At 41.7% G+C, this 26,376-nt stretch overlaps 1 protein-coding gene and 1 pseudogene across 1 annotated transcript in view; both read left to right on the plus strand.

Annotated features, from left to right (window-relative positions):
- The window catches only part of NOL7 (nucleolar protein 7), a 35,641-nt gene extending 16,965 nt beyond the window's left edge, over positions 1-18,676 (plus strand). Inside the window, exons 5-8 of the mRNA XM_077492217.1 lie at positions 37-88; positions 2,541-2,662; positions 15,728-15,805; positions 16,249-18,676. Coding sequence (XP_077348343.1) covers positions 37-88; positions 2,541-2,662; positions 15,728-15,805; positions 16,249-16,313 — 317 coding nt within the window. The 3' untranslated portion in view covers positions 16,314-18,676. The remainder of the gene's footprint in view (positions 1-36; positions 89-2,540; positions 2,663-15,727; positions 15,806-16,248) is intronic.
- Positions 7,018-7,133, plus strand: LOC143998520 (5S ribosomal RNA; annotated as a pseudogene).
- Positions 18,677-26,376: the final 7,700 nt, after the last annotated feature.

A 26,376-nucleotide genomic window follows, 5' to 3' on the forward strand; every position in this document is an offset into this window, starting at 1 on the left:
CATCATTTAAGATCTAATCTGTATTTCTTTCAACAGAGAAGGAGCGTGGCAAAAATAAACATGCTAAGAAGTTACGTCCTAGAAAAAGGTACTAGATTTTCTTTTGCAGTACTAAAAACTACCTTTCAGATGGGGACATTTTTTTGTTTATTTTAATCTGGACCAATTGAATTTCAAGCAAAAAAAAAAAAAAAAAAAATATATATATATATATATATATATATATTTTTTTTTTTTTTTTTGCAATTAAAAATAAAGTTACATGTTTTCAAATTACTTTTGTGTGTACCCGGAAAATTGTAGCCCAATTTGCGGCTTTACCTTGCCCTATTTCTGGTCTGTGAATGATTGCTGTTCAAAGCCATATCCTGCAGACAAACAAGTGCCCTGAAAGGTTTATTTACTTTGGTACATATCTGTTTACGCAATTTGAAGCTGCACAATGGAAACACTTTGGAACAATTGCCCTGGTTTGATAATCATGTTGCCTAGACCCGCCCACACGGTATATAACTTTCCTAGCGGCCAATCTCTAGGTTCGGGAGCCTTGTTATTAGAGGTCGACCGATATATCAGCCGATATTTGCAGTTTAATTAATCGGCATCGGCCGATTGAGCTGATAAAAAGGCCAATTTAGAACAGCTCGACTTGGAAATGACTCCTGTCAGACCCCTTTCACACCACACCGCCCTTTGCGCCGGCGGTAAAACGCCGCTATTTTTAGCGGCGTTTTACCACCGGATTTGCGGCGCATTTCGGCCGCTAGCGGGACGCTTTTACTCCCCCCGCTAGCGGCCACGAAAGGGTTAAAACCGCCGGCAATACGCCGCAATAGCGGCGTTTTGCCGGCGGCATTACAGCGCTGCCCCATTGATTTCAATGGGGAGCAGCGGTGGAGGAGCGTTAAACACACCGCTCCTTCACCGCTCCAAAGAAGCTGCTGGCAGGACTTTTTTCTGACATCCTGCCAGCGCACCGCTGTAGTGTGAAAGCCCTCTGGGCTTTCACACTACAAACAATGGTGCAGCTTCTTTAGGGCGGATTGCAGGCGCTTTCTAACGCTATAGCGCCTGCAAAATGCCCTGGTGTGAAAGGGGTGTCATAGAAGTCAGTATAAGTTGCCTGAGTCTTCATAGAAGCACTTGTCTCCTCTCTGGGCAGTCTGCCAAGAAAAGAGCAAAAAGATACAATGTTTACACTTGAATGAATGAACTCATCTGGTGTGTAGAAGTTCTCAGTTTAACCATTTAAAGACTAAATCTTTTCTGACACTTGTTGCTTACAAGTAAAAGTCCTGTATTTTCTGCCAGAAAATCACTTAGACCCCCAAAAATTATATATATTTTTTTAGCAGAGATCCTAGGGAATAAAATAGCGGTTGTTGCAACATTTTATGTCACACGGCATTTGCGCAGATGTCTTTCAAATGCATTTTTTTGGGGGGAAAAAAATACACTAAATGATTTAAAAAACAAAAAAAAAAATACCTAAAACAGTAAAGTTAGCCCATTTTTTTTTTTTTTTTCACCCAAAAGTTTTGACTACCTGTTTTTATTTTATAGGCTGCTTTCACACTGGAGCAGGAAGGCGTTGATGGTAAAATGCTGCTAGTTTTAGCAGCGCTTTACCATCATTTTAGCGGTGCTATTCGGCTGCTAGTAGCGCACATATAACCCAGCTAGCGGCCGAAGAAGAGGTTAAATGTGCCCGTGAAGCACCGCTAACAAATCGCATTGCTTGCGCTTTGGCAGTGGTGCCCATTAATATCAATAGGCAAGAGTGGTGGGGGAGGGGTATACACCACTCCAAACGTGCTGCTTGCAGGACTTCTTTTTTTTTTTTTTAACATCCTGCCAGCGCATCGCCTCAGTGTGAAAGCACTCTGTCTTTCTCACAGACTGCAGGGGAGCTGTTTTGCAGGCATTTTACAGGTGCTATTTTTAGCCCAAAAGCACCTTAAAAAAAAAAACAAAAAAAAAACGCCCCAGTGGGAAAGGTGTCTGTCTGTCGGTTTTATGAGATGAAGGGGGATAAAAAATAAATAAAATGAAATAAAAAAAATCGGCCTAACATATCGGCCCAAAAAAAATCGGCATCATATATCGGCCATCGGCCGCCATGATTTCTAAATATCGGCATCGGCCAGAGAAAAACCCATATCGGTCGACCTCTACTTGTTATAATGAAGCTCTGGTGATGTCACCATTTCCTATAATGGTGACTATGCCTGGGGAAGGAGCTGTGGATGGAAATGTGATTATAAAGAGGTCAGAGGGGTGAACTCGTTCCCCGTGTGGATGAATTTAGCTAAGCAGAACTTTGGTCCTGTAACTATAATAAAAAAAAAAAAAAAAAAAAAAAAAGTTGGCATCTGGCTTCTGTGAATAATCTCAGTCTTGTAAAACTTGGTATGAACTAACTAAACTTACAACATGTATTTGAAAGATTACAGTTTTGTTTTTTTCCATGTAAGGCACATGAAACCGCTTGATAGAAATTAATGTTTTCCAATCTTACGTGCATATTTCTCTTATCACAGTCTCCAAAACAACTATAAGGTTGTGCACCTGAACGATCAAAATGCAATAGATTTACAGCAGCAAAAAGCAAAACAGTTCATCCAGAGCACATTGTATGAAAAAAACAAAAACAGGACAACAGGTCTGTATTGTGCGATTGCGGTGAATCCTTTTTTATGTCTGTCTGTGATGACTTTTATTTAAAGTTGTGATAAACCCAGCATTTTTACTTTCCCATATATTAAAGCTTTTTATGATGTATTTCTTGTTAGTACTTTCAAAATCTTTTAAAAATGCATTGGTAACAAGATATAGATGTCAGCTCTGGATGTCGCTAGCGATTGCACATTTCACTGCGCGTTCACAGCACACTGCCTGTGCTGTGATTGCAGAGAGCTCCATTGCGTAATTGTTACCTCAGTGCACATGCATGTATTATTTAGAATTGGGAAGGTTGAAAGAATGTTAGTCTACTAAAATAAAAAGATAAATTAACCTTACAGTGTCCTCCTTAGTTGTTTTTGACTCTCTCAGTAGCAGTTTGATTAATTGACTAGATCAATCACCCAAATGATAAATTATGCAAATAGTGCTGGAAAAGGTGACATCATGTTTAAAGTGGTTGTAAACCCTTACAAACCACTTTGACCTACAGGTAAGCCTAGATTAAGGCATACCTGTAGGTCCAAGAAATATCTCCTAAACCTATACGGTTTAGGAGATATTTACCTGAAGACAGCCACCGCTGTCTACGGCACATGCGCCGTAGACAGCGACGCGCAGGCGCACTGGGTAAGCCGTAGATCGCGGCGATATGCCGCGAGTGTCGGCTCCGGTGAATCACAGCGGCGGAGCAGCAAGACCCACCGAGAAGATGGACGCTCCGGACTACAGGGGACAGCGGTGACTTCGCTGGCTCCTGTGTCAGGTAAGTGACACATAATGGACTACTATGCGATGCATAGTAGTCCATTATGCTTTACCTTTGCAAGGAATCAAAGGGGAAGTAAACCCATTAGGTTTTACTTCCTCTTTAAAGTCCCTTTTGAGAACACTACACACTGGCCAGCTAGATTTCTTTAAACGTACATCACGGGACACAGAGCCATAGTAATTACTATGTGGGGGTTATAGTCCATCTTCAGGTGCTGGACACTGGCACACCCTAAACAGGAAGTTGCCTCCTTATATAACCCCTCCCATACCGGGAACGTCTGTTTTTCACCATTGTCTAAGGTGTTGATCACGAGTAAAGATGTGGCGTGCTGAGCTCCACTTGCTGGGGCTAGTTATGCAGCCAGATCCATTCAAAGTGTCTTTTAGGCCAAATTGAATGGTACCCAGGCCTCGTGTCCGAAGAAACAAGGTCTTTGCTTGTAAACACTTCTCTTTTTTTGAGAGCTGGACCCCGGGATCCAGTACTTTTGGTATTAAGGCCATAAAGTTTTACTGACGGGGTGCTATTACAGGTCCAGGATTGTGGGTTCCCCGAGGGTCCCTGGTTCCTGTAGGTTTGTTAACGGAACCCACTGTGAAGGGTGAAGATTGGGTCTGTTGGTTTTACCACAGAAAACCCTGCGGCGGGAAAGGTAAGTGGAGTTTTCTAAGGAATTTTTTAATTTTCTTAGGATATGTCTCCTTTAAAGTAAATGTTGTCATGCCTAAGTGTCCCCACTGGGGGCTTTATGGGGCACGTACCTTCTCATGCTTTGTTCAGAGTCACGCTGTGCCACAGAAGCAGCAGATTTTTTTTTTCCTGAGGGCTAGTAGGCAAACCTCCGGTTAGTTTGGGAAGTTTTGCTTTCTCCACCTGGGCTTAACTCTCCGCCTCTTCATGAGGCTGAGTATAAGGGAGAACTGAAAATGATCAGCAATGCCGTTTTCTTTCACCGCCCCTACTCTGCGGTGGCTCCAGGTCTCCTCCACGCCATCCCTCCTTCACTGAAAAGCTGATCCCGTTGGATCGGAGGCCTGTGCTTGCGTGGGAAAACTCTTCTTTTGAAAGAGAAAGGAGGTGGGGCGGGGCTTAGCGTGGTGTGGGCATCCCCCAAGACGGGAGTGTGTTTTAAAGAAAAAACTAAAAATTCCATTTGTACTGGCTGCAATATTGTCGGACATAAGAGCAAAGAGGAGCATGAAAGAGGTTTTGGTGACACAGGCATTTCCTATTTGACACATTTACTATTTGCATCAGGCTGAGCATTAAAGTGGTTGTAAACCCTTACAAACCACTTTGACCTACAGGTAAGCCTAGATTAAGGCTTACCTGTAGGTCCAAGAAATATCTCCTAAACCTATACGGTGGTTTAGGTTTTGGGTGTTTGAAACACCCCCAAAAAGCTAAAAGGGTCTCCGTTCTGGAAAGCCTACTCATTTCTACAAATGGCACCCTCCCCTGAGAGGGGGTGGCTGGTCAGAATGAGTGTTGGGGCCATGAAATGTTTGCAACTGTTTTCAACACTGCAGCCCCTGTTTATTTTACCAATTAAACAATCTTTTTTCCTTAGCCATGATAGGTTTAAAAAAAAAGAGAAAAAATAAAAAAGTTTAGCGACTTTAATTGCATCTCAGTATGGGTCAAAATGTGACAGGTTCTCTTCCATTGCCCAGGACCCTTAAACTCAGGAACTAGGGGCAGGAGAAGACTAATTCCCTCAGGGGACTGCAGTGAGGCTGATTACTCCTCTTCTGAGGTGTCAAATTCAGGAGAATCAGCTGTTTCAATCTTAAGATTGATGGTACAATTTCTTGCTGAATGATCGCTTCACATTTTTGTACCCTTAACTGAGTGTTTGGGTTCGCTAAAGCCATTGTCATTGTTGGAAAAGCTTTTTTGTATCCGAGAGTTTGACCCAGATAAGCATTATTGTCCCTCCTAAAAAGTTTCCACGTTTTATCCTATGGTGGAGGAAATTCACTATGTAGGGTATACCAGTAATTAACGCTGTTATATCCTCTCTGAATAAGAGTTTGGCTTGTCTGGCAGACAATGCTCAAATGCTTAGAGATCCAAAGGATGAAAAGTTGGAATTCCTATTAAAAAACAAAACAAAAAAAAAATAAACACTTTTTTTCTCTGGCAGATTGAGTGTCTCAGCTTGCGCTGACAGTAATTGTTTAATCGTTGAGAGACCAGTTTAAACAGGTGTTCAAGGTTATCCTGGCCCAGGATCTGGCAGCTTTATGGTTGCAATAGTTGATTTGGGAGAGTCTATCCTTCAGGCCTTGCACCCTTCGCTAAGCACCATGCAGAACCTCCTGGCTAGTCTTCCTTTTGCAGTGAAAGAGCTATTTGGGGATGTTTTGGAAAATACAGCCAAAGAAATTTTAGTGGTTCCCATTTTGCCATTTAAGAAAAGGAGTAAATGTATTTTCGTTTTTAAAGCTCCTTATTCTGTGCCAGGGGCATCAGCCTCCAGGCAGCCACGATGGCTTCCGCAGTCAGGTTCAAAAGGTAATCCTCAGGGTTAACCCCAGGGACAAAAGAGGTCTTGGGGGAGGAAACCTACAAGATACTGAAGTCTCCATATATGGAGGCGCCCCGCACGCTGAATAGGGGGAATTCTTCTGCAGTTCTCAAGGATATAGCAGGAAGGAGTGTCAAGACAAATGGGGAACATCCTTAATAGTTCCAAGAGTTCCCATCTCCTCCTTTTCTCAGATCAAACATTCCTAAGGATCCAGAGAAAAAAAGTATTTCTCTCAAGCATTGGACCATCTTTTGGCAAAAAGTAATCATGGTGGTCCACATTTAAGAGCAGAGGTTGGTGTTTGGTTAAATCCAAATGGACATTCTGGATCTCAAAAATCTAAATTCAATTTGTGAATATAACCACTCTTTTTGCATGGAGTCAATCCAATCAGTTATCTCCATCTTACAAGGAGAACTTCTGGCATCAATCGACGTCAAAGATGCATACCTCTATATGCCAATTTCCTCGCTCACTAGTAATATCTACTTTTTCAAGGTGGAAAATCTTCATTTTTAGTGTGTAGCTCTGCTTTCAGGTCTAGCTACTGCACCTTGAGTGTTTTACAAAGGTTTTGGCCCCTCTTCTAGCCAGATTAAGGGCCCAAGGCATAACGATTATGGTTTGCCGGGACAATCTGTTCTTGATAGTCCAGTCGGTAGCCCGCTTAGACCAAAGTGTGGTCACCACATTAAACTACCTGAAATATCTAGGTCAGTTTCTCAGCCTAGGAGAAATCTTCTTTAAAACTATGAAAAGGGCTAAGATACTTGGGTCTGATCATAGGTACACCCAGAAAAGGGTATTCTTGCCCCAGGCAGAGGCCAGCACCATAAAGGAATGGATTTAGGTGGTTGACGCAAGATCAATTCTTTTATTCAGCTTTGCATGAGGTCTTTGGGAAAGATGGTGGCTTCATTCAAGGCCGTTCCTTATGCTCAGTTTCATTTGAGACTGCTGCAAAAACATCCTATCGGCTTGAAACAAAGGGTTCAAGCTCTAGATTCCCAATGTGTCTGACTCCAAAGCCTATGGCCACATCACCCTGAAAGCACCCAATCTCGTCTGATCTTGGAGGCTAAGCAGGGTCGGGCCTGGTTAGTACCCGGATGGACCACCTGGAAATAACATGTACTGTAGGCTGGGTACGCCAGAGCCTCAGTTTATGGTTAATATCCAAAAACCTGCAAAGGGGAAAATTCTTCCTTCAGTTACCATGGAAGTGGCCCAGATCAGGAATGACCTTGCCCATTATTCTAGAAATTCTGGCAGAGCACTTAGTTCTGAGGGCCTGAATGTTAAGTTTACGGTATTGTCCTGCCAGGGTTCAATCTGACTATGCCACAGCAATGGCCTATATTAATCACCAAGGGGGCACAAGAAGTTTTGCAGCCCAGAGAAAGGGATATGATTCACCTATCTTGGGCAGAAAACAATGTACTTTGCCTATCGCCAGCCTTCATTCTAGGAATAGAAAATTGTCAGGCGGACTACTTGAGTCGCCAGCATTTGTTCCTGGGAAAATGGTTCCTTCACCCCGATATCTTCTTGTCAATATGTCAAAGATGGGGAATCCCAGACATAGATCTGTTTACATCCAGGTTCAACAAAAAAAATCAACAACTTTGTGTCAAAACAAAGGATCCGGTAACATGCGGAACAGATGCCTTTGCTATTCCTGTGGAATCGGTTTATGCATTCTCTCCTATTCTGCCTGCGTCCACAACGTCTTCGCAGGATCAAGCAGGAAGGGAAGTCTGTGATTCTTGTGGCCTCCAGGGGGGCCCAGGAAATCTTGGTATGCAGAGATCGTAAAGATGACAGTAGGGGGACCCATGGTCCGGTATTCCATCCTACTTTACAAACACTAAATTTAGCGGTGTGGCTATTGAGACCCACACTCTGAAGAAATGTTGGCTGTCAGGGTCTGTGGTTTCTATCTTGATTAATGAAAGGGAGCTGGCCTCCATAATTGTATAATGGAGTCTGGGAAGCGTATATCTCCTGGTGTGAAACAGGGGTTGCATCCCAGGAAGTAGGTCAAAGGTAGGATCCTTGAATTTCTGCAGATGGGGTGAGAAATAAAGCTGAATAAGTGTTAGGGGGTTATTCCTGCGCCTAATCAGGAAAGGGAACGACAATCTAATTATTGTACCGCTGCATACACTGAAAATGGGGTACTTGAACCCCTTTTACAGGATGAAAAAATATATGGAAAGTAGTGTTGCGCAATACTGGATAGGTAGATATTAACTTAAAAATGTAATAGATTATGTCCGTATCAAAGTAATTAAAAAAATAGGTGTGCTGTCACCCAGACTAGAAAGGGTGATATATAGGAGGCCAGAATTGGCAAAGTGACATAAAAAATGATGCTAAAATGTGAATAAATCTGTGTAAGTGTCCTCTACGTCACAATGTGAATATCATAATACATAAATAATCAACAAAATAAAATAGTGATTCTTGATGCGGTTAGCAGAAAATCGCATAAACAGTGTCAGTGCTTAACGTTGAATAAAACTATAAAACTGTCTACTACACCATAAAATAAAAACCAATATACATACAAAAAGTCACTAAAAAACAGGATTATGTAAAAAGAACTTAATAGTGACTAAGAAATCGCATCCAGTGCCAGTGCCAAGAATTATTGTAGATAAATGCGTATAAATGTCTTTATACCATATGCTGGATCGTGTGGGTGCGGTTAACTTATATAAACGTGCGACATAAAACAAAGGATAAAACGTGTAAAAAAACCCAAAGAGATAAAATCTCTTAAAAAAATAAAAATAAAATAAAATCGCAGTGAATGTGCACAGTGATTTAAAACTATATCAACCAATAAATATAGTTAAAGGGGTTGCACAATCACATATATCAGGTTAGTGTCCATTCAAGATGTGCAACAGCTGGTGGCGATTATATCCAAAATCGCATGCAACAGAAACGCATATGGTGCTGGTATTCGATTTTTTGTGCACTATAAGATAACAATGCGATCGGTGATTGTGCTGGTGATGGTAACTATATCCCACGTTGTCCTGTGTGCTCAGGGTATGGATGTCCCCTTACCTTACAGCTGTAAGGTAACAGCGTTTGACATATGTATCCTCAGGGTTCCTGGTAATCCTTATCCCTCGAGGTCCTATTCTTGTGGCCCCAAAGACCTGAAGTCTCCTGCCTATTGCGCTGTGTTGATCTCCTCAAATAGACGCTCAGCGATACTCAGCATGGGGGGGGGGGTTGTTGGATTGCCTCAGCGGTAGATTTATGTGAGGGTTAAGCAGATAAGGAAGAGGGGAGCCCCATAGTGAAGTAGGTTTGAACAAAGTTTGAATTTATTTAAATACTGAATAAAATACTCACAAACATATAGTGCTATTTTGCAAGGTATTAACGAGCCTCGAGCTCGATTGCGTCACTTCCGGTAGCGTCCCGACGCGTGTTCGTCACGGTCACGTGACTTCATCAGGGGAAATAAAGCTGGCCTTGAGTGCTTTCTAAGGACGGGTCTCAGCCTTATCGGTATTATTTCAATGACCACTTGCTTCGCTTTCTTTGGTTTGTAACTTTTTTATTCAGGGGGTAACACAGCTTAATCTCCGATTAGGTCACCCCTGAACCCTTGGGACTTGAATTTAGTTTTTGGCGGCATTGCAAAACCTATTCCCTTGGTCCTTTTTTGACAAGGAAACTATCAGCTGCAAGAAGGGTATCAGAATTGGCTGCTTTTTCTTGTAAAGAGCCATATTATTGTTCACAAGGATAAGGTAGTATGGTGTCCTCATCCTAACTTTTTACCAAAGGTAGTATCAGATTTGATCTAAAACAGGATATTATTCTATCTACGTTTTTTCCAGAACCCTGTTCTATGGAAGAAAGATCACTACATTCTCTTGATGTGGAGAGAGCAGTCTACTTAAAGACAACTGCTCAGATTCGGAAAACTGATGTTTTGGTCGTATTGCCTGAAGGCCCTAAAAGAGGACAGGCAGCATGGAAATCTACTATTCTAAAATCATAAGCTCAACCATTTAGCTTATGATTTAAAGAGGTAGGTTCTACCCTCTCAAATCAAAACGCACTCCTCTAGGGCTGTTAGTGCTTCGTGGACAGTGCATCACTAAGCCTCCATGGCTCAAATCTGCAAGGCCGCAACTTGGTCTTCAATCTATACATTTACTAGATTCTATCAGGTGGATGTAAAAAGACATGTCGCCTTTGGGCGCAGTGTACTGCAGGCTGCAGTATAAGTCCTCTGATCTCATGGTGCCCTACTTTTTGTTATGTCTCCCTTCCCTCAGTTGGCATTTGCTCTGGGACATCCCACATAGTAATTACTATGCCTCTGTGTCCTGTGATGTACGATTAAAGCACATCATGGGACACAGAGCACCATAGTAATTACTATGTGGGTTATAGTCTACCTTCAGGTGCTGGACACTGGCGCACCCTAAACAGGAAGCTGCCTCCCTATATAACCCCTCCCATAGCGGGAGCATCTCGGTTTTGTAGCAAAGCAATATACGTGTATACTAGAAAGAGGGTCGGGACCTCTGTGCCCCATGATGTACTTCAAAAGAAAGGGATTTTACAGGTAAGCTGTGAAAACCAAGACCATGATTTTTTTATTTATATATTTTTTCAATTCAACTGGCTTTTATTGGTACATTCAATAAAATATACAGTAAGAACATTATCACAGTAAATGTCAGTGAGGGTTACAATAATTACGGCATGGAAGAAGATCCCATGTAGGGAGGAGATTGCAATTAGAAATAGGGAGTTTACATGGCAGGGTAATACAGCAGAAAATATGTAAACATAGCACACATGGTACAGCAAAAATTCATCCTAACGGTTTCCACTCCAATGAGAGTGATATTAGGAGCTCAACAATTTGTATATATATGGAGGGGGCTTCATTACATAGCCTCTGGGGCTTGTAAGCACTTATCCCAAATGTTACCATATTTGGAAGGACAATCTCTATGTAGATTTGTTTTTTGTATTTTAAACCATTATTTACTTCCATTAGCCACATTTTAAACTCAGGTGGGGTATGCCTCACCCGCTGTTTTGCTATGGTTTTTCTAACGGAGAATAACGTTTCATTTAGGAATATCTTGATGAATTTATTGTCTGGTTCTGGGTATATGCCTAGTAGGCACGATTTGGGGTTTAATGTGATAGGGGATCCCATAGTGTCATGCAGGAATTGGACTACTTGTGCCCAAAAGCCCTGCATCTTAGGACAATCCCAGATCAGGTGGTAGAATGTGCCAAAGCCTGGGTGCACATAGGACAGTTGGCTGTTTGGTCCTGTGTGTACCTCCAGGGCCATGATTTTTAAAGGATAAGTTTACCTTTTGGGGAAAAAATAATAAATTCACATATTTTTGCAAAAAACGTGTGTTCATTTTTCCCTAAGAAGCCTGGATAGCATTGCATCAGTAATCAGTGAATCAGGGGTGTAATGCCAGACTCCTACAGACAATCTCTGCAGCTTTCAGCCCATATCTTCATATTACTGACTGTTTAACAAGCCCTGCAGCTTGTAAACTGCTTCTAATTAACTAAAAGGCCACTCATCAGCGACAGTCTCACAGTCCATTCAGAAATACAAGCAGCTAGCTGCAATAGCTCACAGTAGTTGCATTTTGTGCATGCAGTGTCAGTCGTGTGGATAAAGCACAGCACGACTGCATTTCAAATGTTGACAGCTGGCATGGGGAGAAGATTTTCCTCTCGCTGTCACGGACAGGGGGGAGAGGCTGCAGCTACTGGAACATGTAACATGTTCCAAAAAGGTGAACTTAGCCTTTAAATACCTAAAAATGTCACCTGTTTGTAAACACACGAAAACTGTGAATGAATGACGCACCTGTGTGTCCGGCTCCCAGCACAGCCACATTACTTTCTAATCGTGACAGCGGGTTTGCGGGGAAGATCCTCTGCTCGTTGTCATGAGGAGGGGTGGAGAGGGGGAGAGACTGCAGCTACTGGAACATATAACATGTTACAGAAGGTGAACTTATTCATTTAAATACCTAAACATGTCACCTATTTGTGTGTCTGCATTTCACTTCTTGACTTTAGTATGCTGCCCGTATATAGTACACAACAATGTGATTTGTTTTAATATATAATTTTTCCACATAACGAGCAGCTAAATCTGAAATCTTCTTCTTAAGAATGATCATATCATAAGTTTGAGGACAGGCAGAGGGTAAAAGTAAAGGCAAAACTGTGTTCGGTTTACTTGCATTCATTGCATTGGCTTTTACCCAGTAAAGCATTTAAAATTTTCAATTATTAAATACAATATACTTAAAGAGGGATTCCGCCCAAAAAAAAATTAAAAGCCAGCAGCTATAAATACTACAGCTGCTGACTTTTAATAAATGGACACTCACCTGTCCCGGGTTCCAGCGATGCCGGCAGCCGAGGCCGATCGACCGCTCGGGCCTCGGCTGCTGCCGCCGCCATTCGAGGTGAGGGAATCAGGAAGTAAAGCGAATCGGCTTCACTTCCCGGTTTCCTACTGCGCATGCGCGAGCTGCGGCGCGCAATAGGAAATCTCCGCGCTGTCACTGGGACCCGTGTGTGTCCCAGCAGACAGCGCGGCAGGGCAGGAAATGGCGTAGACTCCCGTGGGAGTCTATGCCCGGAAGTGGGTGAAAATACCTGTCTTTGACAGGTATCTCCACCCCCCTCCCCCCTGAAAGGTGTCAATTGTGACACCGGAGGGGGGGGGGGGTTCCGATCAGCGGAGGTTCCACTTTAGGGTGGAATCCCGCTTTAAAATACAATTATAATAAAAAATGGGGTTTACAGCTCTGTGATTTGCTAGGCAGATATTCCATTCTGGCAGGAAGAATCCCTGAAATAGCACACTTTAGCTAGAATTATACAAGCTCAGATTAGGCTAGTTTCACTGGTCATTAGCTTGCCATATAGAAATATGGAAATCGTTGACATGTGACTTCTGTTACGAAAGCATCTAGGTCAAATGTCCAGGTGAAAAGTAGTAAAGCGGGGAAGTCAGTATTGGCAGCTCCAATTTTTTCTGGTCACACCCTTTTTTTTTTTTTTTTTTTTTTTTTTTAACCCCTTTGCTCCTAAAGGTAAAAGAAGTGTAGAATGTAGTAAAATAATGCATTTGGGTGGCAAAAATATAAATGCAATTTATACACTGGTGGGAGAGCCTCTGGGGGAATCTAGGATGGAAAAGGACCTGGGGGTCCTAGTAGATGATAGGCTCAGCAATGGTATGCGATGCCAAGCTGCTGCTAACAAAGCACACACAGAATATTGGCATGCATTAAAAAGGGATTAATTCCAGAGATAAAGCGATAATTCTCCTGCTCTACAAGACTCTGGTCCGGCAGCACCTGGAGTATGCTGTCCAGTTCTGGGCACCAGTCCTCAGGAAGGATGTGCTGGAAATGGAGCGAGTAGAAATAAGGGCAACAAAGCTAATAAAGGGTCTGGAGGACATTAGATATGAAGAAAGGTTGCAAGCACTAAACGTATTATTTCTGGAGAACAGATGCTCGGGAGGGGATATGATTTAAATTTACAAATACCATACTGGTGACCCCCACAATAGGGATAAAACTTTTTCGCGGAAGGGAGTTTAATAAGACATGTGGCCACTCATTAAAATTAGAAGAAAAGAGGTTTAACCTTAAACTAAGTAGAGGGTTCTTTACTGTAAAGAGTTTCAAGGTTGTGGAATTCCCTTCCACAGGCGGTGGTCTCAGTGGGGGGGCATCGATAATATCAAAAAAACTATTAGATAAGCACCTGAACGACTGCAATATATAATGTAATACTGGCATATAATCACACATAGGTTGGACTTGATGGGCTTGTGTCTGTAAATCTTAATGCCTAAGCACAATTTTGCAACTTTGACACGTTAGTAAAACTGTATATATCATCACAACTATTTTGCACATCCCAGTGGCTTATACCTGTTTTTTTCAGGACAAATTGGGCTTTCATTTGATGGTAATGAATATTTTTTAAAATGCAGCTGTATATTTCCTGCTACTACTATAACCTACCAAAGAACAACCCAAATTAAATTCTGATTATTGCAGCTATACCAGATATGTTAGTTATTTGTACTCATAGTACAGATCAAAAACAATAGTGCACATTTTTGCTTCTATTTTTTTTAATCCTACCTAAAACACACTGATACTAATAAAAGAAAAAGAATTCCTGTCTAAAAGAATGCCGACCCTGACTTTTTTTTTTTTTTTTTTTATAAATTTATTTTTATTGAAAGTTTTCAATACATTAATAACATACAAACATACCAAACGGTCCCAAAAACTTCCCCCAAACCTCCGATTCCCACCTGGAAAGGAATATAGGGACAAAACCTTCCACCAGTCGAATCTGTAAAGTGTAGATTGTCGAAAAGGCTATGATGGACTGGCTTCCCCTTGTGACAAATGTTTTCCAATTCTGTAAGCTGTTGAAAATATGCCTGGGATCCCTGAACATTTGATTTTATTGGATTTCTTTTCAAATAGAAAAAAGAAAATATTGTTTTTTTTCCAAATTTCCGCTATTTTTGCGCTTATATCGCAAAAAAAAAAAAACGGAGTCATGAATAAATAACACCAAAATAAAGCTCTATTTGTGCGAACAAAATGATAACAATTTCATTTGGGTACAGTGTAGCACGACCGCGCAATTGTCACTGAAAGCGATAGAGCGCTGAAAGCTGAAAATTGGGCTGGGAAGGAAGGGGGTGAAAGTGCCCTGTATTGTAGTGGATAAACACCGACAGTACCACTCATTTAAGAAACACATAGCCTGTACTGTAACTGAATAGTGAACTACTTGAAATGGGGATATAACCAATCCAAGGGGAAGCACCTCCCTGCCCCGCCCCTCACCCTAACCTCAAGGAAAAAACCCCTCGCCTAGCGATTAATGCACAGTATCTGCGGCATCAAGCCAGCACCGCCACACTCTCTCAAATTTGTTAGGGCACCCTCTGCTAAGATAGGTGGCTTTGTATAACGGCAAAGCATTATTAATTAAACCTTTCCAATAAGAAAGCGTAGGAGGTTCGGGTTTCTTCCAACACAACAGGATAGCTTTACGTGCATAAAACAGCGCCAGAGAAATCAGAGTCCTCTGCGCCCTTCGAGGTGCCAACTCCTCCACCAGTCCGAGCAAACATACCGCTTACTGTGACTGGAATCGGCACCGAAAGGACAGATTGTATAACCTGTGTCCTTTTTTGAACCAAACCCCCACACTGGCCTAGATCAAACCTTGATCTAGCCTTTTTTTTTTTTATTTTTTTTTTTGCACACAACCTCCCCCCCCCCCCCCTTTTCTTTATTTTTTATTTTTTCTCTCCAAGGAGAGAGAGATACGATGCATCTCTCTACTTCGCAGAGAAATGCGTGGGGACGGGATTCACAGTAGCTGATCGCTGTGATGGCCAATCAGAGGCTATCGCAGTGATCAGGTGACCCGGAATCGGGAGTTCCGGGTCCTAATCCATAGTATGGGGCGGCACGCTCTCAGCACAAAGGGAGAAATGCGACCCCACTGAAAAAAAGCTCAGTCCAGTAAGGCCGTATGATTGTGTTAAGTCAGTGTGAAGCGATTAAGCTACACAGTAGGATGGTTATCTCCTTCAGCAGGTGATAATATGCATAACACCTTACATATTTGCACTTTTATGTTTTTTGCAGCAAATGAATTCCTTTCCATTTCAAGAAAAACGGGAGCAATCAAAATGCCAGCGGTTAAGTTTATGGACAACTCCTGGGGTATGTAATAATATTCAACACTATTATATTGAAAAATTAAAAAAAATATTTGGGGGGGGGGGGGGGGCCTAAATTCCATACCAGGCCCTTTAGGTCTGGTATGGATAAGGGGAACCCTGTGCCAAAAAAAAAAAATGGCGTAAAAAATCCATACCAAACTCTTATTCCCCCCCCCACCCCACCCGTGTGAATAGGTAGTGGGGTACCCCTACCATTTCACAAAAAAAGTGTCAAAAAGGTTAAAAAAACACAAGAGGTGGTTTTTGACAAGTCCTTTTATTAATTTCTTCTTCTTTCCGCTTCTTCTTCCATCTTCTTCTTTTTTCTGGTCTTCCTTCGGTGGTGTTGTTCTTCTCCATCTTCTTCCTCCACTTTTTTTTTTTTTTCTTTGTGTAGACTGTTGTTGGGAAAAACTTTTGATCGCTATTTATTTTTATTAACAGGAGAAAAGGAGAAACAGAAAGCAACAAAGTTCAACCTTCAGTGGAGGAATAGAAAGAAACTCTGAAATTGGCATAAACAAGACTCTGTAAATGTTGCACAGTGCATGTTTTCCTGTCCTTCACTGAAAATCTATAATGATTTACTGTTTCTGGGCATGTGCAAAGCCATTGTTTTTTTTTTTTTTAAACCTTTATGTTCTAACACTTAATAATTTTGTGTATGGGTTGGCAGCCAGGGGAATAGCTCCTTGTAACTGGAGCTATGACCAGATGGGAAATAAACAGATCAGACACCACATAAAGGAAAGCAACACCATTTTTGTCTAATCACATTTTGAAAAAGTCATAACCATGCAGTAGGCTAAGTGTAACTAAACAGTTCTGCTTCTTACAAAAATTCTGTACATTTTTCCAGCATTCAAATGTCTTAAGGATAAGTTCACCTTTGGAACATGTCACATGTTCCTCCCATATTTGGGGTGGAACATGTAACATGTTCCAGCAGCTGCAGCCTTTCCCCCCCCCCCTCTCGTCCCTTCCTGTGACAGTGAGCAGAGGATCTTCGCCCCACACTCGCTGTCACTATTTGAAAATAATGCAGCTGTGCTGGGCTCCATCCACACGGCCGCATCATTCATTCAGTTTCCCGTGAATGCACGTACTACAACTACCGTCGGCCATTGCGGCTGGCAGCTTGTAGTTCTAAATGGACTGCCAGGTCCCTGATGAGTAGCCTTGTAGTCCATTAACAGTCAGGCAGTATGAAGGTATGGGCAGATGGCTGCGTGGCTTGTCAACAGGAGTCTGGTATTACACCCCTAATCCACTGATTGCAGGTGCAATGCTTTCCAAGCTCCTTAGGGAAAAAATAATAAATTGGCTTTTTTTTTTCTGAAAAAAAAACTGTGCTTTTTATTTATTTTTTTTCCCAAAAGGTGAACTTTTCCTGTAAAGAAGCAGGGCCAAAGCTCTTAGTCATACTTCTTTTCTGTGTCACAGTATTGTACTTAGTTCTGCACTCCTGTGACTGGGATTCAGCTGACAGCAGGCTAAAGCCCGCTGGCGGCTGATGTTGCATAGCTGTTCCAGTCTCTGCAGGGATCCAGACAATAAAGTCAGGATCCATCCAGATGCCTGACTGGCAGCTTGGCTCAGCCTCTCAGTGCACCACTAGGAGCCAGCTGCACCCACCTCCTCCACAGCCCAGCCCCTCCAGTAAGCCCTGGAGGGGGAAGAGCAGAGAGCTGATGACTGACAGTCACTGCGCTCTGCTCGGTGAAGTAGGAAAAGCGAGTGATGATCAGTCACATGATCACCCAGTTCAGTCTTTGAGCAGGAGAGGGACAACTGCAGCAATCGGGTCGATGCTGCATCCACATTGGTGAGTATTAATGTTTTTATTTACCCTGCACCTCTTTTAAAATGTCAGATTATGCAGAATTCTAGTTTTCACGTCATCACTTATCCTACTGGAGGGCCCTGCTTCATGAAAGGTTTTATTGCTGCTATTGGCAAAATGCATAAAACTGCTAGCTTCAGACAACCAGTTTTGTGTGTGTGTCTCCGCTAAATGGACATTGGAGTAAAGAAATTGAGCCTGTGTTTATGGATGATAGCAGGTGAGCTTCCTTTTGTCGCTTCTTAAAGTGGTTGTAAACCCTTACATATACCCAGTGAAGTGACTGGCCTCAGGTGATACAAAGTAAACAAATCCTTCTATATAAGTTGTACATGCTTATCTGCAGCCTCCTCTTCTCTATCCGTTCAAAGTGCTGAATTTATAAAGCTTGCCTGAGAGTTCAGAAAAAAGGTAGCTGGGAGCTGAAATTTACACTTTAAGCTTCAGATGTTAAGCAGTATAACTGTAGCAACTGCTATGCAGTTTATGGCTGAAGTGCTTTAGTAAATCAAAACTGAAGAGAGGTACCTGAGCCCAGGTATATGGGTAGTGATAGAACTGGAGTCCCTGCATGATTCTGCAAAATTAGTCATGTCACCAGAACTGTAGCAGTTGTCTCTGGGGCTTATTTTGTGCAGAAAGAGACCAGTAACCCAGTATAAATGCAGCTGGATTACTATGAGAAGTCCTTTGCTACTGGCCCTTTGGAGCCTTGCTTTTTGGACTGTTTTCAGGTATTTGCATGGGTTTCATTAGAAATAAATGCAATAATATGGCAAGAGGGATCAGCAGTTACAGAAATATTGGAAATATGATGTTCAGCTTTAAATGTAGATTTTGACTTTATGGTAGATGGGAAAATATGCACTGTTGGGGATCAGAAACTCAAAATAATACTGTTCTACGGATTGTGGATTGTTTTTATTATGTTTTGGATTTCTGTGAAACCAGTTTTATTATGTACAGCTGTACACAAGTAAATATACAATTTTTATTTTCTTCTTTAATAAAAAAATGTTTTTGTCTTAATTTAGTGAGATGTTTGACAGGTTGGTAAAGGTTATGTACATGGAGAATTCTGCAGATGGCGTAGCAACTATAGCTGTCTGAATGGAATCTTTTCTTGAATGGGGATGGCATGATTCATAGACATTGATGTGGTCCCAAACTCTGCGTCACACATCCTCCTGACCTATATTTTAATGCAGCTCATTCAGGGCTAGCATGAATGAACATTCATGTTTATTCAAATTAGTTGAGATTAAAAGAATATGCATCTCAGAATGTACACATATCACACAAGCACACTTCATCTATACAGATGCACAAAAATATATTTGCTTATTTGGCCCACATCCACTCTGTAGTTAAACAGGAGAGTTTTACATAGTACACATTTCTCCCTCTGCTGATTCTAATTTTGGGAATGAACATCAGCATGTTGGGAGTTAATTTGCTGCAGTGAAAGTGCTGCACACTGAAGGGTTTATTGCTGCCTCAGAATAGAAATAGCCTAGCCATTGACCTCAGAAGATGTTAGAGATAAGTAGTTAAGCACCATATAGCAGATGGAGTGCTGAAGGCAGCTGATTTACTTCATTTTTTTTTCCCTCGCTCAATCTACAGGCAAAGGATTTTGTTTGGGCTGTGATCCAGATTTGGTGTAAACAGATTGAACTGTGTTGGGTGCCCTAATAGAACAAATGAAGTTGCAGCAATATGTTTCTATCTGAACCTGATGGCAATGTACAAGAAAAGGAAATAAAATGTATAACTATATACAATAACTTCTAACAAATGTAGTAAACAACGTACATAATTTGTTCCCCCAGAAACTCCTCTTCTCAAAAAGAAGTTTGCAGTTCTTTTTACCTTCTAAAATTACACGTACAAAGGTTGTTTAGCCAAATTTTAGGTACAGTGCTTCACATAAGTATATGCCACCTCACACTTTCTACATTTTATAGTGTTACAAATGGGAACTAAATTGTTTAAGTTAAAATTAAGCCCCTACAAATGAGTGGTCATTTTTTGTAGCGCACTACAAGTAAAACGGGTTCTGTGTTTTTTTGTTTGTTTTTTAAATAGTTGCCTCTTTGATTTCTGTCCCTGCACTGTACACATCCTGTAAACGTATTTATTATTATACAGGTTTTATATAGCGCCATCGGTTTGTGAAGTGCTTTACAATATGAAGGCAGACATTAAAGTACAATTTTGTTCAAGAGGAATTGAAAGGACCTGCTCATTAGAGCTTACAATCTAACAGGGTCAAGTGATACAAAAGTTAATAACAGTGGGGGATGAATAAAACAATGATGCAGTTATTCCAACCATAAATATAATTGCACAAAAGCCCCATAAAGGGATACATCAATCTATATGTGTGTATAAATTATGTGAGTGGAATACTATCATATGCAATAAACCCACATTCATATACAACTTTGCGCAATGAAAGTTTATTTTTTCCGCTCTGAGTCACACCAGAGAACAGCGGTCCTCTAGATATTAGAGGACATTCTGAATTTTTCCCTCTAACAGAATGCTCCTGTCAGCACTAAAGATTTTATATCTTGAAAGCACGATTTGACCCAGTGGGGTCACCTCTTATGGTGAGCGGGCATTGCACCTGGTGGTGGAAGCAGTGGCATTTATCCATTTTTTTGTGTTGGAGGAGCTCTGCATAGACCCTTTAAGAAGTCACTATTAACCTGTTGAAGGACTTTTACATGTATAGATTGGTTTATCCTATTTATGGGGCTTTTGTGCAATTATGCATGTTTTTTGTTGGAATAAGCGCACCATTGTTTTCAATTATTATTATACAGCGCCAACAGTTTACACAGCGCTTTACAACATGAGGGCAGACATTACAGTTACATTACAATTTGGTACAAGAGGAATCCATATCTAATGTTTTAAGATCATTTTTAATGGTGCAGCTGTTCCATTTGGATTTAACACTGTTCAATTTATTCACATAGCAGCGCTTTAGTATTTTAACACAAAACTCTGGGGGATGAGCTGATGGAGAATGTAAAAAAAATGTATTAGAAGCATGATCGGCTTGTTTAAAGAGAAGGCTTTTCAGGGATCGTTTAAAGCTGGATAGATTAGGAGACATTCAGACAGACGGGGATAGGAAGTTCTAAAGGATGGGAGATGCTTGGTAGAAGTCCCGGAAGAAAGCATGGGGGGAGGTGACAAGGGAACTAGAGACTAGGAGGTTTTGGGAGTATTGAAGAGAGCAGCTTGGATATTTTGAGACCGGGTTAGAGATGTAGATGGGGGCTGAGTTGTGAATGTCTTTGTAAGTTAGTTTTTTACATTTTATTTGTTGGGTGAGCAGAAGCCAATGGAGGGATTGGTAGAGAGGGGTACTGAACGGTTGGTAAGGTGGATGAGCCTGGCAGCAGCAATCATGCCGGACTGAGGGTGTATAGCCTATCTAAAGGTAATCCAATGAGGGAGTTGCAGTAGTCGATGCGAGAGACAACCAGGGAGTGAATTCGAATCTTTGTGGTGTCGTTGGTTAGAAAGGGGCATATTTCGGAGAGAGGTTGATGCAGCAGGATTTGGACAGGGACTAGATGTGGGCCTGAAAGCACAGTTCAGAGTCCAGGGTTACCCCTAGCACCCTGTCATGTGGGGACAAATTGACAGTTGTGCCGTTGATCTTGACAGAGAATTTAGGGGAAGGGGCATGTGGGGGAGGAAATATGAGCTCAGTTTTGGATAGATAGAAGTTTGAGGAAGTGATGTGATATTAAGTCTGATATGTCTGTTAGTAAATCAGTGATAGTTGAGGAAACTGATGGGGTGATCTTGAGTGGGAGAGAGAGATAGATTTGGGCGTCATCAGCATAGAAATGGTATTGGAACCATGGGAGGCCATCAGCTGACTTCGGTAGATGTGTACACCCTCCAGCAGCAGCTGAGTGTAATACTTTAAGGGCCCATTCACACTCGTTTAATGCCTCTTGTGTGTGTGATGCATTATGGTGCCATTCATTGTGAAGGGCACCCCAGTCCATTGAAATAAGTCAACTCCCGTGACCCAGAGGAAAAGTGTGGCCAAAAAGCTTTGACCATACTTCAGTTAATTCGGTTGTAAATCCTGCTTGGTCATTTTTACCTACAGGTAAGAACTGTAGGTAAAATATAATATCTCCTAAACACGCAACTTCCAAGGTGAGTATTTCATAATGTGTTAGCATGCGATGCATACTAGCACATTTTTCCATTTGCCTTTGTGGGTTTTTTTTTTTTTTTTTTTTTTTTTTTTAACATCCGCGCTTTGGAACCGCTTTAAGTCTTGAGTTGATAGAGAGTAGAACTCTCACAGCAGTTAATGTGACTAATTGGCCTTCTCTATCATATCACCTAATCATGTTTGAGCTTTGATTGTTCACTTCTAAATCTTGAGATCTCCTTACTCTTTTTATTAAGGAAGTATAAGTATGGCCAAAGCTCTTTTGACCATACTTCTGTGGGTTGCAGGAGTGCACTTAGTTCCACACTCCTGTGACCCAGATTCAGCTGACAGCGGGCTAAAGCATGGAGCAATGCTGCCTCTCTCTATGTAAGTATGTGTTTCTTATTTTGAAATTTCACACTTCTCTTTTAATTGCCTGCTAAACTGTTTACACCTAGCTCTGCCTAATGGAAGTTAGAGCCCCATTTATGACCTGGCAACTTTACAATAAAAAAAAAAAAAAAATCTTTGAGGCTTTGCTAACTGAGCCAAAAAGTGTTATTCCACATGAGCTGTCTACCACCTTACCCCCATGCCAGTTCTGACATTCTTCACCTACATGCAGAAATCGGCATCATTTTTGCTAGAAAATTACTTAAAACCTAAACATTATATATGTTTTGAAATGGGTACCCTGGAGATTAAAATGGTGGTTCTTGCAATTGTTTATATTGCACATCAGGTTTTTAAACAAATTTGTGTATGCTCTAATCTATACCTTTCCACATTTGATGCTGCTGTCCAAACTGCTTCACAGTATTGAGGCAAAGGGGACCCCGGATGTTTTTATTGCCCTGTGCCAGCCTGGGAATGTGGGGTACACTGATCTTGTTTGGCTTTGCCAGTGCTTCATAGCCTCTACCAAACCAGCCAGCTCACTTTGCTAAGGGCCAATGTTGCATCCTGCTTCTCCAGTGGCCTTATTAACATGGCTGTCAAAGCCAAGGTTTGACGATGCAGTGGTATCTGACATACAGTGGGGCAAAGAGAGGATTTAGTCAACCACCAATTGTGCAAGTTCTCCCACTTAAAAAGATGAGAGGCCTGTATCATTATAGGTATACCTCAACTAGGAGAGACAAAATGTGGAAACAAATCCAGACAATCACATTGTCTGATTTTTGAAAAATAAGTATTTCGTCAATATCAAAAGTTCATCTCAATACTTTGTTGTATATCCTTTGTTGGCAATGACAGAGGTCAAACATTTTCTGTAAGCCTTCACAAGGTTGTCACACACTGTTGCTGGTATGTTGGCCCATTCCTCCATGCAGATCTCCTCTAGAGCAGTGATGTTTTGGGGCTTGTTGCTGGGCAACACAGACTTTCAACTCCCTCCAAAGGTTTTCTATGGGGTTGAGAGCTGGAGACTGGCTAGGCCACTCCAGGACCTTGAAATGCTATTTACAAAGCCACTCTTTCGTTGCCTGGGTGGTGTGTTTTGGATCATTGTCATGCTGAAAGACCCAACCACGTTTCATCTTCACTGTCCTTGCTGATGGGAGGTCTGCACTCAAAATCTCACAATACATGTCCCCATTCATTCTTTCATGTACACGGATCAGTTGTCCTGTTCCCTTTGCAGAGAAACAGCCCCAAAGCATGATGTTGCCACCCCCATGCTTCACAGTAGGTATGGTGTTCTTTGGTTGCAACTCGGTATTCTCTTTCCTTCAAACACGACAAATTGTATTTCTACCAAACAGCTCTACTTTGGTTTCATATGACATTCTCCCAATCCTCTTTTGGATCATCCAATTTCTCTCTAGCAAACCTCAGACGGGCCTGGACATGTACTGGCTTAAGCAGGGGGCCACGTCTAGCACTGCGGGATCTGAGTCCCTGGTGGTGCAGTGTGTTACTGATGGTAGCCTTTGTTACGTTGGTCTCGGCTCTTTGCAGGTCATTCACTAGGTCTCCCCCCCCCCATGTGTGGTTCTGGATTTTTGCTCACTTCATTTTGACCCCACGGGTGAGATTTTGCATGGAACCCCAGATTGAGGGAGATTATCAGTGGTCGTGTATGTCTTCCATTTTCTAATTATTGCTCCCATAGTTGATTTCTTCACACCAAGCTGCTTGCCTATTGCAGATTCAGTCTTCCCAGCCTGGTGCAGCACAATTTTGTTCCTGGTGTCCTTCGACAGCTCTTTGGTCTTCACCTTAGTGGAGTTTGGAGTGTGACTGTTTTGAGGTTGTGGACAGATGTCTTTTACACTGATAACAAGTTCAAACAGGTGCCATTAATACAGGTAATGAGTGGAGGGCAGAGGAGCCTCTTAAAGAAGATGCAGGTCTGTGAGAGCCAGAAATCTTGCTTGTTTGTAGGTGACCAAATACTTATTTTCCACCATAATTTGCAAATAAATTCTTTCAAAAATCAGACAATGTGATTGTTTGAATTTGTTTCCACATTTTGTCTCTCATAGTTGAGGTATACCTATGATGACAATTACAGGCCTCTCATCTTTTTAAGTGGGAGAACTTGCACAATTGGTGGCTGACTAAATACTTTTTTGCCCCACAGTATTCTGTCTACGCTAAAGGAGCATGTATACTTTATGAAAGACTTACCATGGGGGTGTGAGGAGTGATGTGTTGGTGTGAATCCAGAGATATTCACCTTTGCCGTTTTGTGGTAGGGCATTTTTTTTGGGGGGGGGAGTTGATCAATGCCTGCCCCTTAGTACAATCAAGGGTCAGCAGTCTGCACATTTCTTAAAGTTCATTTGTCATGTATTCTGTCCATCTTCTTCTAGGGAATTGCATTGCTCATCTTGTCAGAACTCATCAACCATGGAATTTTAATCTGGTTTTGGTGTTACAAAGCCTCCCCTTTGAATCACTTAGGAAAATTCCTTTGGACTTGGTTTTCAGAAAAGTGGCTATTATGTTGGCTTGGAAGATGTTGGAATTGGCAGCCTTATTTTTTAAAGATCCTCATCTGATCTAATACAAGAACAAGGTCATTTTGTAACCACAAACTTTCTATTCTACCCAAGGTGGTCTCAGCCTTTCACCTAAATTAAGACACATTTGTGCCTGGCCCAGGCCTATCTCAAGGTAATCTATTTCCAGTGCCTGCATTTTGTGAGGGCTGTTATGGTTTACTTTAATGCCACAGCTCCCTTCCGACAGTCAGATTCGTTGTTATTCTAGAATATCTAAAGCAGTGTTCTCTTGTTTAGTGTTTCACTATTTCTACATTAATTTGGTGAGTTATTGTTGGTGTTTTATAACCTGAAGCAGTGTCCCTTGAAGGAACGATAAAGAAAAACTGGATTTTGTAGTGACTAAAATCATTTTCTTGAATTCACAGTACCCTCCCCTAAATGATATACTATGGGGGTTATTGAGAAAAGGAAAATTCACTTTGCACTGCAAGTGCACTTGGAAGTGCAATCGCTGACCCACATAGGATGTGTTTTTTTTTTTTTTTTTTTGCAAAGGCTGTGTTCTGTCAGGTAGGACCACACAGAACAATTACTAGTTCAGGGAGGAAGGTAGATATTTAACCATGTGAGCTGCACTCAGGGGTTGGGATAATACATAAAGAACAACTTAACTAAAAGTGAAGTTTTCCTTTATATTGAATCTATTATAAGAAACACACGGAGGCTGCCTTTGCTGAGCTTTCATGAGTGTTGGTTGGCCAGCTTTTGTGCCAATTTTCTGGCATGCAATAGTTTAAATTACTGGGGCAGAACAAGTGTGCAAATTAGGATTTCTGGCAGAAGTAAAATTCCCCACTCTGACTGTTGAACAGAGCCTTACCCTGGACAAAGTGCAACAGGCCATCTAGTCTATGCAGTCTGGGAAAACTGGAATGAACGGCCTATACCATCTGAGTTCTATAAAACAGGTATTAAAGCTCTGGCCCCTAAATATAATGCAACATTAGTGGAGGGGGAGATTCTCCCAACTTCTGTCCCAAGCCAGGTAGGTACTCAGACTTCTGCCCATCCTACATCATTGCTGGACGTGGACGCAAAAATCTTTGCCAAAATTATGGCTACTTGCCTCAATAAGGTCATTCTATCCTTTATTCACAGCAATCAATCAGAGTTCATGCCTGGCAAGGGTACAAACCAACTTCTGTAGGTTCACTATTGTGGGTTCGACTTTGTTCGTGGACTCTCCAGGTTTGGTGGCCTCCCAGGATATGGAGAAAGCATTTGACTTGGTGGAGTGGATTTATCTTTGCGAGGACCTGAGGAAGTTTGGCTGTTGTTGTAAATGTACTGTATATCCTGGTCCCAACTGTTGTATTCTTCCCCTGTGGCTAGTATCTGTACAGGAGACATTTTATCCCCTGAATTTAGCTTGTCCTTGGGTATGGATGCCCACTTTCTCTGGCCATAAAATACACCAATCCCTGAGGTATTCTTAAGCCCCACACACTATCAGATTGTCTGCTGATTTTTTCCTTCAGGTTTACCAAAACCATGTAGTACAAGGGCCTGCCTGATTG

Source organism: Lithobates pipiens, unplaced genomic scaffold (genome assembly GCF_037356315.1).
Source record: "Lithobates pipiens isolate NorthernLeopardFrog02 unplaced genomic scaffold, aLitPip1_a1.2 Scaffold_19, whole genome shotgun sequence".
Lineage (NCBI taxonomy): Eukaryota > Metazoa > Chordata > Amphibia > Anura > Ranidae > Lithobates > Lithobates pipiens.